This window comes from Lissotriton helveticus, chromosome 11 (genome assembly GCF_964261635.1).
Source record: "Lissotriton helveticus chromosome 11, aLisHel1.1, whole genome shotgun sequence".
Lineage (NCBI taxonomy): Eukaryota > Metazoa > Chordata > Amphibia > Caudata > Salamandridae > Lissotriton > Lissotriton helveticus.
Window position 1 is genome coordinate 678,625,545 of NC_136072.1, and position 14,269 is coordinate 678,639,813.

Below are 14,269 nucleotides of genomic sequence, written 5' to 3' on the forward strand. Positions count from 1 at the left end.
GAAACAAACATGCCAGGTAGCCGGCTAAGAGGAATTCACTGGCTGCAACCAGCTGCTACGACCAATATGCCCCCCTCGTTTTAGATTGGTTTTAAGTATTGTTATTTTATATTCTTTTTTAATTTTCTTATGGAGACTTGTTTAATGCTTTTTTTGTAATGGTTTTAATTAACCTAAACAATAAAGAACTTACTTACTTACAGTGATGATCCCAGTGCTTAATTTGAGCCAGTGCTTTCAGGTGCTCAGCACCAGCACTTAATTGGTTTCTGGTGCTCGGTACCTAATTGTCAGCACCATCCTTAGAACAGTCTACCACATGGTGGCGCTGCTCATCTAATTTAGAGATGAGCAGAATGGTTGTTTGGGAAATCAATATACATGAAAATAGTGCTAATACCTGCCTCCCCAGCCATTCCTTTAGCTTTGGGGACCTGGAATAATCTGAGCTGTTGCATTTACATGCAAGCGAGATGGTTAGTAGTTGTTATTGCAGCGATGACAAGGGAGGTGGGTGATGCAAGCTGCAGTGGCCTCCAGGTCAGAGCCCTGGCACTTAATATTTTACAAATGAAGCACTGGCTGACCCCACCACTGGCCAGCCTAGAAGAGTTAGAGGCAGCATAGTCAGATCTGCTGCTGGAGCTTCACAGATGGAGCTGTGCAGCAAACCCTCTTCTTCACTTATCACCCTCCTCAAAACTTTGTGAAACTGGACTGAAAGTGTCGTTTGATGGGTGGAGGAGATAAATCGCCAATAGTACTGCCTGTGTACACAGATCTTGAATTTTTCAGCTGGCTTAGCCATCGAATTATGGGGTGAATTCTGCTCACCTTGCGAAAGATCTCCTCTATTTGAGCTCTAAACAGCAGTCTTCCTCCGTTTAAAAGCATTTTCAGCACACCAATCTTTTGGGCTGCATCAACTTTCCACGAAAAGAAATAAGCATGGTTTCTGGCAATTACTTCGGTCTCACCAGCAAAGGCTCAAGGGCTCAACAGGTCAGGACAGCTTAACAGAGAAATCTGGTTTCCAACCATGCCAACAGATTTGCACAGTCCCCCCCCCCCCCCCCCCATCTAGGAGGTGTGCAGAGCTGGGTAAGTCTGTTCACCCTGCAGTCCTCTCGGGATCCCAGTTCTGGAGAGAAGATTCATATTGTAAAGTTGTTCTTTCCCACCTCACTTACAGCCTGTGTCTTTTGCTTTCTTTCTCTTCAGTTTCGAACCTGGTTGTCAAAATTACTTGGTTTATTAACTCCTACTTCTAGATCACAGAAGCCTTCACATCCTTCTCACCATATTCCACCTACACAACTAGCTTTTATTCTGCAACAGACTCACATTTCTCATGTTCATGAGGAATGTAAATAGTTGGATCTTTCACTGGGCGTTGCCACATGCATGGCAGAGCGGCATCCACTGATGTTCAAATAGAGGAAAGCTTTAACGTATCACTGAATGGTCGCCAACCACCCCGTGCCCAACACCCTCTCCCCCCCCCCCCCGGAAACAAACCAACAGTATCAAATTGACTAAGGGGGAGAAGTATTTGGAAAGTATGGCAGCCAGGCCAGGCTTGTGCTTCTGTACTGGCAAACCAACATGCAAAGGGGCATTTTATCAATTTTCATAGGTCCACCTAGCACGGTTGATGCTAGTGCCAAGAGCCCTAAGGGCTACAAGTGACTTCAGCCAGTAACATGCGATTTTCAATGCTTTAAACAATTGTGCATTATATAACCATTAGGCAAATGTATCCAAGCCAGTGATCATTGCAACAGACCCAATCGAATGAAAATTGTAGAAAAAAAAAACAACTTTACCTCGTTGAGACTGTTTTGATGGCAAGGGAACGAGAAAGTAAAGCCGAGGGGGAGCATCACCCCTTTCATTCCCATGTACTCCAAGAAGTCCTCAATGCAATGGACAATGTGATCAAAAAGCTGAGGACAAAAGTCAGGATTAGTATCTGGTAACAGATCTTTTCAATCAATTAATAGTGTCTGTAAATCAGTTTAGAATAAGACTCCATTACATTGCAACACGTCACTGGCCTCCTAGATAATTTTGAATGCAATGGTCTACCATCTGCAGAGTTCTCAATGACTTAAAAGTCATTAGTCACATATACTGCTTACACTCCACAAAGGATCACTTAGATCCCCTTTCCATCACCCCAACCCAATGCAGAGGTGCATGTTGACGGGCTTTATTCATTTTTCTCTCTGCTCAGACCACTTAAAGCACAAGGGGAGATAATGCTACCATGTTCTGAGGATGCCTGCGACACCTTTGGTGATGGATGCCATGGCAACAGAGTAAACAGGACTTAAAAGGTGGACCCTGAGAGTGCACGAAATCAGTGTGTGAAATGTACTTCTGCGTACCTCGTCAATCTGGTCGGGCCGGTCAGAGAATTTAGTGGCCCCATCATACTTAATGCAAAACTTGTAATGGTCTTTTTGTATTAATCTCTATGGCAGAGTTTAACTTATCTAGCGCCCCGTTGTGAAGGGTGCTTCAAAAGTGTAGGTTTAGATTCTGTACGGGAGTATTACAGCCAAATATATTAACTGCATATCATCGTCACCTTTGTTAATGTTAAATGGACTTGTAACGCGCACGGCTGCCCCATCCAAGGGGCGTCCCGGCGCTAGCTGCATGAAGATTTACAGGTAGGGGGTGTTTGTGCTGTCATAGTGGGGCAATTGCACATTAACAGAAGAGGTAGGTTTTTATAGCTTTCCTGAAGGGTAGTAGCTCCTCAATTCTTCGAATTTGAATAGGAAGTTCATTCCAGAGTCTTGCAGCGAGGTATCGGAATGACCGACCGCCCATTCTTGCTAATTTGAAGCGGGGCACTACTGCCAAGTTCTGTCCTTCTGAACACAGCGTGCGTCGGGGGACGTAAGATGTGAGAAGTGGACATAGCATGGGGGGGGGAGGCAGTTTTAAGGATTTTAAATGCAAGACAAAGGGTTTTATAGTGGATCCTTTTTTCCACGGGGAGCCAGTGGAGTTTCGCGAGGACAGTGTACCATTTAGTTAATTTCTATACGGACTATGAAATGAATATGCAGATACAGTGTGACGAGAACACTGGAGTGTTTAGATTTGGGACTACCAATTTGTACAATCATGCAGGGCCGGACTGGCCGTAGCTAGCACCGGGGTTTTTTCCCGGTGGGCCGGAATTCGATCAGTGGAGGGCATTTTTGGTACAGGGACCTGTTTTGCAACAGTGCTGCAATATCAGCCCCCTGTACGAAAAGCAGCAGCAGTGTTTCCCCCCGCACCACCTTGCCGCTGGACCGACTCAATTGCCAGGGTTGGTTTGTTGCCAGTCCGGCCCTGCAGTCATGTATTAATTTAGTACTGCTGGTGCTCACCTCTTCTCCTGTTCCTTGCATGACATCTTTGGGAATTGTGTAGATCTTGTTGTGCATCTCAACACCACGTCTCATTCCATTTCGTACGCGCACAAGCAGCACGCGGAAGTTAGTGCCCCCAAGATCCAATGCCAAAAAGTCACCTTTTTCTGAAAAGAAGAGAGCAGTTTTAATAAAAGTGACTGAACTGAATGCCTACTTTAACTAGTAGAGTGCTACAAAAACAGTAAGTCTCAGGGGGCAAAAGAGGATTGTCTCTATTACTGGACCTTATAGGTGTGAGTCATGGTGTTGTCTGGCCTCAGGAAACATTGTGCTTGAATTTATTCTCTCACACACCTAATGCTGACTGATAAGCCCCAATACACTTAGTCAAAAATATTAAATCCAGCCCTGATAACAGTTTGGAAAAAATATTTTTTAAATATACAAATCACTTAAGAGAATATTTTTTTTCCCACAGAAGTTATACACAACATTTATACTAGGTGTAATGATATTTTAGTTTCCCCAAATTGAAACAAGCTACACCAGAAAACCCAGGTAAATCTGGCTTCAGGACAACTAGGATTAAAACACTTTGCATCAGTCTCTGTATTCATTTAGGAAAGACCAAAGTCCTCTATACATTACTACGGTTGAAGGTTCAGCATGGTCATAGACCCCTTTCTTCATTGGCGGGTTCTTACAAGTAGTTGCATTTTCTTGTGTTTGCTTCATTGAGCTCTCATGGCAAATGCTATGCATCAGACCTTCCTTTCTGTGTACGCCAGCTTTGCAAGAATGCCACGGTATTTAGCTTTTGCTGGCACTGGCATACTTCCTGTGAGGCTTACCCCCCGCTGCCTGTGCAGAGACATAATCAAGCCACGTATCACATGCAGAGATTTAAATGGGCAGGTACCCTCCGGTACCAAGTACCTGCACTTCTTTAATTTGAAACGGTGAGTACCTCAGGGCACAAGTCCTAAAAAATTAGTGGGGGACTCTCCAAGTTAGGTAGTATCACAGGAAGTGACATCAAGGCGCGTAACATCACAGGAAGTGCCATCACAGGAAGTGCCATCACAGGAAGTGCCATCACAGGAAGTGCCATCACAGGAAGTGCCATCACAGGAAGTGACATCACGGCACCTGTCAGGTTCCTTTACCCAAGGATTGACAAACTAACTCTACTGCCAGCCTACCCCACCAGGCGTAATATTCCATGTGCAGCACATTTCCACGTAGATGTGATTGCTTTAGCTGCTTGGTTGTTAACACATTTGATGGAAAGATCTGTTTTTGCCTAGTCCTAGCTTTGACTTAAAGTAGCATACAGGGTTAATGCGCCTCCTGCAAAGCACATCATGTAACATGCAGATTGCAGATTTTATTTTATGTTGATAGGTAAGTAGGTTACTGCTTTGAACACAGATTCTTTTGTTACATGCAGTTGCATTGTATACTTCTAGTATAGCACAGTGAGCTATGAAGGATATGTGACTCCTAAACCCAGTAACCCTCACTGTCTTATGTAATACATCCTGCACAATGATTTACAAACTTGTGTGATTTATTGTCAATAAATATAATGTGTATGTTTGCTGAAAAGTGATCTGACACCCTACATTGGGATGAATAGCACTTTAAAACAAACAAAAAATACCTGTATTTAAATTGTTATTTTGCACTGGGAGGGAGTAACGCATCTGACATTCTTACAGTGCATGAATATCTATTATATGGGGGTCCGAACAAAGTTAAAATCACGCTTCTCTTATGCGCCTTTGAAGTGTTAACAAGCTGCTGCTTTTGTTTCCCTTACTCTGCATTTACAGCTAGGTGTGAGGCTACAGGCAGCCCCCAGCCTAGATACTTGGACAAAGAAGGCCAAATAGGCGCTTAAGTTCGGCCTCTGTTATGGCCCAGCTGGAGTCTCAAATAAGGAACCCCTCCCCCTCCCGGTCTGCATGTTGCTGCTCGGAAGGAAAGCAGATAACGAGCAGGCGCTGCTAAATGTATCCCGATGTCTCAAACTTACACCGAGACGACGAGTTCAGCATATTTTAGAGTGGGGCTCAACTCCTTGGCAGGGTGGACGCCGTCCACCCGTGTGTACCCCTGACTCGAGTCCTGGAATACATTCACTCATGCATTACATTTAAGTAGACAGTAGGCACTTCTCCGGAGCAAACGGGTACTCTAAAGAGCGAGTACCTGCACTTCTATATTTCCATTTAAAGCACTGATCACGGGTCATAGCCTCCCTGGTGGAACTTGTCATCTGTCGGACCTCAGGCCTGGGGCTTGCCTCCTAGTCCAAGGAAGTTTAGCAACCCTCCATCCCCTCCAACTCACTTCTCCACTCCACCCCACCCCACCCAGAAGCGCCTGCCTGGTTCCAAATTAATCTGGCGGCCTCCTTCAGGCCATGTCTGTCTCCTAGGCCTCCATGCTCCTGCGGCGCACAGTTAGGACGTCATCTTCTGTGGCACAGTGCTCAGATTTTCATCAGATTTTTTTTTTCATCAGATTTTTTTGTAGCAGCTTTAGAGTAGGTCATCACAAGAATTGATTCTTAATGCTACGGCACAGTTTGAAGTGCGATAAAAAAGTAGTGGAACTTTGCTTAATTGCGCAGTGAATGATTCGGGGATTGGGGGGGTTAGGGGGGTTCAGAGGATCAGATGACGAAAATCACAGTTTGAATGAGCCTCATCGGAAGCAGAAGTTAATCAATAGACAGTAGTATCACTTAAGGAGGTAGGTTTTAACCAAGCACCAGAACTATGAAAAGATTAAAAAGGTAGTGAAATTATTTGTAAACAGAAAAAGTAAACAGAGCTAAACAAAGTTCAATCACCACTCTCGTTTAGGTGTTTGCCGAGGCTTGAAATCAGCAGTTATTCATCAAAGTCGACCACATGGTGGCGCTGTCTGCCTTTTTTGTTTTAGAGCAGAGCAAATCAGTTGAGTATTACATGACAATCAAAGTACTTTAAAAATATGATGGAACTAAATTCCAGGCGAGCCATATATCTTCGAGTGACCAGAAATAGTCCAAAATTTCACACTTTGTGTGTGTGTGATGACTAGAAGGGTAATGCTGTACCCGTTATTAGAATCTAAGCACTTGCTTAGTTTCTAATGAAGCACAGGCTTACCTATCGGCTTAGGCCATGCCTTCCAAGTGTGATTTTAAAACTTAATCTGCATGACAACTTATGCCGAGGGGTCTTGACGTACGGACTGCCAGCAGTTGGTGCAGAATTGGGTGGGCATTGCATTTTTAGGCAAAAGTGCAGGAGAAATTTAAAAAAGGCCGGCATTATTCGCTGGTGGAGTTGGGGAGGCAGTGAATAAAAAAAGTCAATAAATAAAAGCAACACTTACCTTGCTGCGCCAGTCCTGTGTCTCTGCTCCTGTTCTGGCATCCACGTGATTTCAGTCTTTCGCCTGGGGTTGAAGTACGAGAGGTTGTCAGCAGATTCTACTGCCCGCTTGATCTCTGTGAATGCTTGTTCACACTGGGGTGTCCAGTCCAACAGGTGGCCTTGCTTCGTCAACGTTCGAAGAGGATGGCTGATGGTCGCATAGTCCCTGATGTAACGGGCACAGTAACTGGCCATCCCCAGGAACGGTCGCAGTTCACTGACATCCTGAGGGCTCTTGGTGTTGTTCAAAGTCACCACCTTATCTGGATCGGGCTTCATCCCTGCACCCGAAAAGATGTGGCCAAAGAATTTTAAAGTGGACTGGTGGAACTCACACTTGTCTTTGTTTAATGTTAGGTTTGCATCTAGCAGGGCGTGGCAGACACGATTAAGTGCAATGTCGTGTTCACGGGTATCAGAGCCATACACAAGGATATCGTCGCTGTAGTTCAGGGTGTTGGGGATGTGTTGAATGATTTGCCGGACAGCCTCTTGAAAGATTTCTGCGGCCGATGAGACACCAAAACTTAGTCTCTTATACCGGAAGAGTCCTAGGTGTGTTGCAAAGATTGTGATGTAACAGGACTTGATATCCAACTCCAGCTGGTGATAGCCTTTATTTAAGTCCAGCTTCGAGAATACCCTTGCCCCGTTCAAAGCAGAGATCATGTCGCATAGAAGCGGCCCTGGATGGCGCTCCCTTTCTATTGCAGTGTTGGGTAATCGCATGTCAACACACAGTCTCACTTTGCTAGTGGTGCCTTTCTTCGGTACGATTACCACTGGCGATACCCATGGGGTTGGACCATCCGTCCGTTCAATGATGTCAGCTGACAAGAGGTCATGAATTTCATCCTAGACGGCTTTTTGAAGATGGAATGGTACACGTCGAGGGTGCTGTGCCACAGGTCTGATCTGTTCATTGATGTGCAAATGTATCTGGCGTCCCTTCATCTTCCCTAGACCCTGAAAGAGACAGGGAAATCGGTTGACAATGTCCTGGTTGTCACAGACCTTGAAGAGGATTTCAACCAGACGGAGACGTTCTGCAGTTGGTAGGCTGAGCAGACAGTCAGCCTCTGGACTCTTGATGACGTGTATAACTGCCAGTATGGGGACGTTGTCGTGTGCGAGTGTTGTCGGGAATTTTCCCAGGCACTGAAGTGGCTTCTTGGACATCCAAGTGAAAACTCGTACTGGTGCATACGTAAGTGGGGGCTTGGGACTCATCATCCTCTCATATTCTGTGACTGGGATATAGTTCAGCGAAGCCCCGCTATCCATCACAAATTTAGTGTCATGATTCCCTACTTGTATATCCAGGCGTGGATACTTCTTGAGTTGGTCGGGGTCTGCAATCATGTTCACGTATTGAACTGTATGTCCAGAATCTCTAGATGATGATCTGGAGTCTCGAGACGGGGACCTGCGCTCCCATCGAGACCTACGCGACTCTCGGCTGGAGTGTGAAGAGCCGGAGGATCCTGTAGTCTTTCCATGGACAGCTCTTATGTGATGTTTTCTAATGTCGGAACGAGACGACCTCGTAGTTTTGCTTCGCCTCTCCTTACGATACTCCCCACACATCGCTTCAAAGTGGTTTGTCCGACCACATATTCTACATCTCTGGCCCATGGCGGGGCAGGCGTCTGCATGAGGATAGTCATATCCACACCTGTAGCATCTTTGCGTCTATCTGGTCTCCTTTCCCTCCGTCCAGGCTCTCGCCTCCTGTGCTCTAGATGTCTTTGACGAGACGACGGTCGTGTTTTCCATTGTTTGTCTCTCGAGCTTCTTCGACTGCTGCCGTGGGCTTGGACGCGACGCGCTTGTTCATGACTCACATTGCGCCCAGTTTCAATGGTGGTGGCATGTTCCTCGGCCTGATCATAGATGCGAGTCATTTCTTCAATGTCATCTAGTTCATGGGGCTTTCGTAGCAGCCGCCTCCTGAGGGTTTCTGAGTGACACCCATCTATGATTTGTGACTTTATGGCAGCATCCCTTGAAAAGGTGTCACACTCGCAGTGTCTTGATAGTCGCCGCAGTCGGGTGATGAATGCGCTCATCGCCTCATCTTTTCATTGGCGCGCTTAATGAAACGCATGACGTTCATAGTCCACGTTTCTTTTATCTAGGAATTTTTTGTTCAGTGCTTCACTTACTTTGTCATATGTTCCAGCATCCGCAGGGGGAAGATCCTTGATTATCTTACTAATTTCTCGACCTGCCAGATTGCGGAGCACGATTCATTTCTCTTTATCAACAGTCACTTTGGATCCCTCAATGTAGTCTTCAAAGTCTTCGAGCCACTCTTGCCACTTGGGGCCCATGCTTCCTCCTGTAGTCAGTGTTAATGGTTCCGGGGCCCTCAAGTGTGACCCTCCTGCAATGATGGGCTTGACGTCGTTTCGCTGTGGGGATGTCTCGGGGGTCACCATCTTGCTGACACGGGCTTCCCGCCTATTCTGCCTTGAAGTGACTTGTCGCCGCTCGTTCGCGGGTGCGGTCTCAGTCGTCTCCTTTCTTTTCTTTTTTTTTTTCTTTCTTTTTTTAATATGTGTATTTAGCTTGGCTCGTGCTTGTTTATTTGAGGTTGCTAGAGCTGTCTTGCGCTTACTATGCCTCTTCAGCACCTCGTGGGTGTCTTTTCTCACTATGCCTGATTTTAAGATGGCCGCCCCACAATGACTAAGGGGTCTGTCTTCAGGACTGCCTGGCTTCAAGATGGCTGCCGTTGCTAGCTGCACACACTGCTTTCTTTCTGCTCATTCAGGCCTCAATTGGTTCACTCAGGACTCACCGGAGCACTTCTCCTGGCTTCCACCTTCTGTGGCTCTGGTGCAGCGCTCAGGTAAGGTCGGGGTGGGCTCCCGCTTTGCTTCTTATCGTCTCTCGCGCTTGTTCGGTGCTGCCTGGCCAACCCTCACGCATCCGGCGTGAGTCGCGATTTTGGCGCGAACGGGTTTTCTTCACTGGAGCGTGTCAGCGCTCGTCGTTTCGGTCCCTCTCGGCTCCCGCACAGTCGCCGGACTGGGGGCAGGGTCACCTACTGCTGGCCTCTCACTTCAGGCGGCAGTTTCGGTTTCAACCACAGCGTTCTTCTCCTTGGACGCTGTTAGGGCCATGGCACTCCTGCAGGGTTCTGTGGATGTGGGGAATGCTCATCCCACCCTGCCCCTACTCTAACTGCCCTCATCCTGTTCTCACTCCTCCTCTTCCCTTCCACCCCAGCTGGCTCCACCCACCCAACTACTAGACCGCTGACCACATAACATCTCCCCCTTTCTTAATAAAACAAAAGAACAGTGTGCTAACTCATATCTCCTCAATGAGTCTCTTTGGTCGCTGGATGTCTCGACGAGGTCGCATAGCTATGGCTCCAGTATTCTCATCAATCAGGGGTTCACTCAGCTGACCCTTACTCTCCTGGTCAACTTGGTCCGACACCCCCGGAATGAGTATTTTAGTTACATTCAACAAAGATCCCTTCATGTCTCTAGGACATTTCTTGAAGTGTGACACATTCCTGGTAATTCGCCGTTGATCAGATTCCGCAGTTAGCATGGTACCCTTCTGTTGGGTCACTAGCAAAGGTTCCTCACGGAATCGACAGTCAGTTTTTCTTTGTTGGTCTTGCTTGACAAGTACGTAATCTCCTTCATGCAAGGATGGCGATTTCGCTCTTCTTTTGGCATCGGCGTATGATTTCATCTGGTCTTTGTTGCATTTATCAGTCGCCACCATTTCTAGATGGCTGCGAATTGGTGACACGGCTCGCAAGGCCCCTTCCCAGGTTGGGATGCGATTTCTCATGGGACGTCCCAGCATCAGCGTGGCAGGGCACTTCCCAGTGGTTGAATGAGGGTTTGTCCTATAGGCTCTGAGGACCTCGTTGAGAGCCACCTGCAGGTCCTTTTCAGCAGTGGCTTGCTGGAATGTCTTTTTGATCGTGGCCATGAATCTTTCGATGGTGCCATTCGCCTGTGGCCAGAGGGGTGTAACTTTTCTGTGATGGAAGTCCAGGTTTTTCGCAAACGCACTGAACTCGTGCCCATTGAACGGAGGTCCATTGTCTGTTTTCACCTCTCTGGGGACACCCCATGTTGCAAATACTTCATCCAGCACTTTGAGAGTGCTGGAGGCACTTGTGGATGGCACAAACTGCGCGATGGGAAATCGTGAATATTCATCGATTATAGCTACCACGTATTTGCCGGAAGGTAGTGGTCCGTAGAAATCCATGGCGAGTTCTTGCCATACTCCGTTGGGTAGGGTGGTCATTTGCAATGGGGCCGGTGGATCACCTTTGTTATTCAGCTGGCACAGATGGCAGTCTTTCAGGGTGGACTCTACCATTTGGTCGAGGAGAGGAAACCACACACGTTCCCTGAGGGCTCGCTTTGTCGATACTACTCCCCTGTGACCTTCATGAGCAAGGTCGATGACGCCTTGCCGTAATTGACCAGGGACCACAATCCGTTGACCTCGTAGTATTATTCCATTTGTGGTCGCAGACAGTTCGTCACAGACATGTCGGAACGCTTGCAACTCCTGCTTGGCAGCCGGATCATTGTCTTCTTCTTGAGGATCATGTCTCCACCGGTTGGTTTGAATCCTGCAGAGTACTTTCTGCAAGATAGCGTCTTGTGCAGTGGCATCTCGGATGACATCCATGGGAATGGCAGGTGGCACCGCTTGGTCGGCCACAAGGTGGATGTATTCCTCGGCAATGGAAGGGTTGGAGCCTGATGATGCATGAGGATGTCGGGACATATAGTCCACCGGGTTTTCCGCCTTCCCGGGCTTGTGAACAATCGTAAAAGTATACTCCTGAAGCCTCAGGCCCCACCTCTCAATCCTCTGAGGCATTTTGGATCTGGGGTTGCCGTAGATGGTGACTAGCGCCTGATGGTCGGTGATCAGAGTAAAGTGCTTGCCGTAGATAAAAACATGAAAATGTTCACATGCCCAAACCACCGCAAGACTCTCTCAGGTTGCGAGTATGCCCTTTCAGGATCGGACAAACTGCGACTAGCATAGGCAACGATGCGTCTCTGGTCAGTCAGTCATATTGTGCCAAGATAGCTCCCAACCCCACAGGGCTGGCATCCACAGTGATTTCAGTCTTCCGCCTAGGATTGAAGTAAGAGAGGTTGTCAGCAGACTCTACTGCACGCTTGATCTCTGTGAATGCTTGTCACACTGGGGCGTCCAGTCAAACGGGTGGCCTAGTTTGGTTAAAGTGCGAAGAGGATGGCTGATGGTCGCATAGTCCCTGATGTAACGGGCACAGTAACTGGCCATCCCCAGGAATGATCTCAGTTCACTGACATCCTGAGGGCTCTTGGTGTTGTTCAAAGTCGCTACCTTGTCCGGATCGGGTTTCATCCCTGCGCCCGAGAAAATGTGGCCAAAGAATTTTAAAGTGGACTGGTGGAACTCGCACTTATCTTTGTTTAATATCAGGTTCGCATCTAGCAAGGCGTGGCAGACGCGATCAAGTGCTATGCCATGTTCACGGATATCGGAGCCATACACAAGGATGTCGTCGCTGTAATTGAGAGTGTTAGGGATATGTTGAATGATTTGCCGGATAGCCTCTTGGAAAATTTCCGCAGCTGATGAGACACCAAAACTCAGTGTCTTATATCGGAAGAGCCCGAAGTGGGTTGCAAAGGTTGTGATGTAACGGGACTTGACGTCCAACTCCAGCTGGTGATAGCCTTTGTTTAAATCCAGCTTCGAGAACACCCTCGCTCCGTTCAAAGCAGAGATCATGTCGCTTAGATGCGGCCCAGGATGGCGCTCCCTTTCTATTGCAGTGTTGGGTAATCGCATGTCGACACACAGTCTCACCTTGCTAGTGGTGCCTTTCTTCGGTACGATGGCCACTGGCGATACCCATGGGGTTGGACCATCCGTCCGTTCAATGATGTCTGCTGACAGGAGGTCATGAATTTCATCCTCACAGCTTTTTGGAGATGGAATGGTACACGTCGAGGGTGTTGTGCCACAGGCCTGATCTGTTCATTGATGTGCAGATGTATCTGGCATCCCTTCATTTTCCCTAGACCTTGAAACAGACGGGGAAACTTGTTGACGATATCCTGGTCATCACTGACCTTGAAGAGGATTTCAAAAAGTCGGAGACGTTCTGCAGTTGGCAGGCTGAGTAGACAGTCAGCCTCTGGGCCCTTGATGACATGTATGACTGCCGGTATGGTGACGGTGTCGTGTTTGAGTGTTGTTGGGAATTTTCCCTAGCATTGAAGTGGCTTCTCGGACATCCAAGTGAAAACTCGGACTGGTGCATAAGTAAGTGGAGGCTTAGGGCTCATCCTCTCATATTCTGTGACTGGGATATAGTTCAGCGAAGCCCCGCTATCCATCACAAATTTAGTGTCATGATTCCCTACTTTTATATCCAGGCGTGGATATTTCTTGAGCTGGTCAGGATCTGCGATCATGTTCACGTATTCAACTGTATGTTCAGAATCTCTGGATGATGATCTAGAGTCCCGAGACGGTGACCTACGCTCCCATCGAGACCTGCGCGACTCTCGACTGGAGTGTGACGAGCCGGAGGACACTGGAGTCTTACCGTGAACAGCTCTTATGTGATGTTTTCTGGTGTCGGAACGAGACAACCTCATTGTTTCGCTTCGCCTCTCTTTGTGATAGTCCCCACACATCGCTTCGAAATGGTTCGTCCGACCACATTTTCTACATCTCTGACCCAGGGCAGGCATCTACATGAGGATAGTCATATCCACACCTGTAGCATCTTTTCGTCCTCTCTGGTCTCCTTTCCCTCCGTCCAGGTTCTCGCCTCCTATGCTCTGTATGTCTCTGATGAGACGACGGTCGTGGTCTCCATTGCTTGTCTCTCGAGCTTCTTCGACTGCTGCCTTTGGCTTGGACGCGACGCACTTGTTCATGACTCACATTGTGCCCGGTTTCAATGGTGGTGGCATGTTCCTCAGCCTGATCATAGACGCGAGTCATATCTTCAATGTCATCTAGTTCATGGGGTTTTCTTAGCAGCCGCCTCCTGAGGGTTTCTGAGTGACACCCATCTATGATTTGTGACTTTATGGCGGCATCCGTTGAAAAGGTGTCAAATTCACAGTGTCTCGATAGTCGCCGCAGTCAGGTGATGAACGCTCTCATCGCCTCATCTTTTCCTTGGCGCGCTTGATGAAACGCATGACGTTCATAGTCTACATTTCTTTTATGGAGGAATTTTTTGTTCAGCGCCCCACGTACTTTGTCATAGGTTCCAGCATCTGCAGGGGGAAGATCTTTGATCATCTTGCTTATCTCTCGACCTGCCAGGTTGCGGAGCGCGATCAATTTCTCTTTATCGACAGTCACTTTGGATCCCTCAATGTAGTCTTCTAAATTTTCGAGCCACTCTTGCCACTTGGGGACCATGCTTCCTCCTGTGGTCAGTGTTAA

The 14,269-nt window shown here is 47.6% G+C and overlaps 1 protein-coding gene across 1 annotated transcript in view; it reads right to left on the reverse strand.

The window, feature by feature from the left end:
- The window catches only part of LOC144791771 (hexokinase-2), a 146,369-nt gene that overhangs the window by 36,834 nt on the left and 95,266 nt on the right, over nt 1–14,269 (reverse strand). Inside the window, exons 11-12 of the mRNA XM_078666538.1 lie at nt 3,393–3,541; nt 1,827–1,946 (exon numbers count right to left, since the gene is read on the reverse strand). Of these exons, the coding sequence (XP_078522664.1) occupies nt 1,827–1,946; nt 3,393–3,541 (269 nt within the window). The remainder of the gene's footprint in view (nt 1–1,826; nt 1,947–3,392; nt 3,542–14,269) is intronic.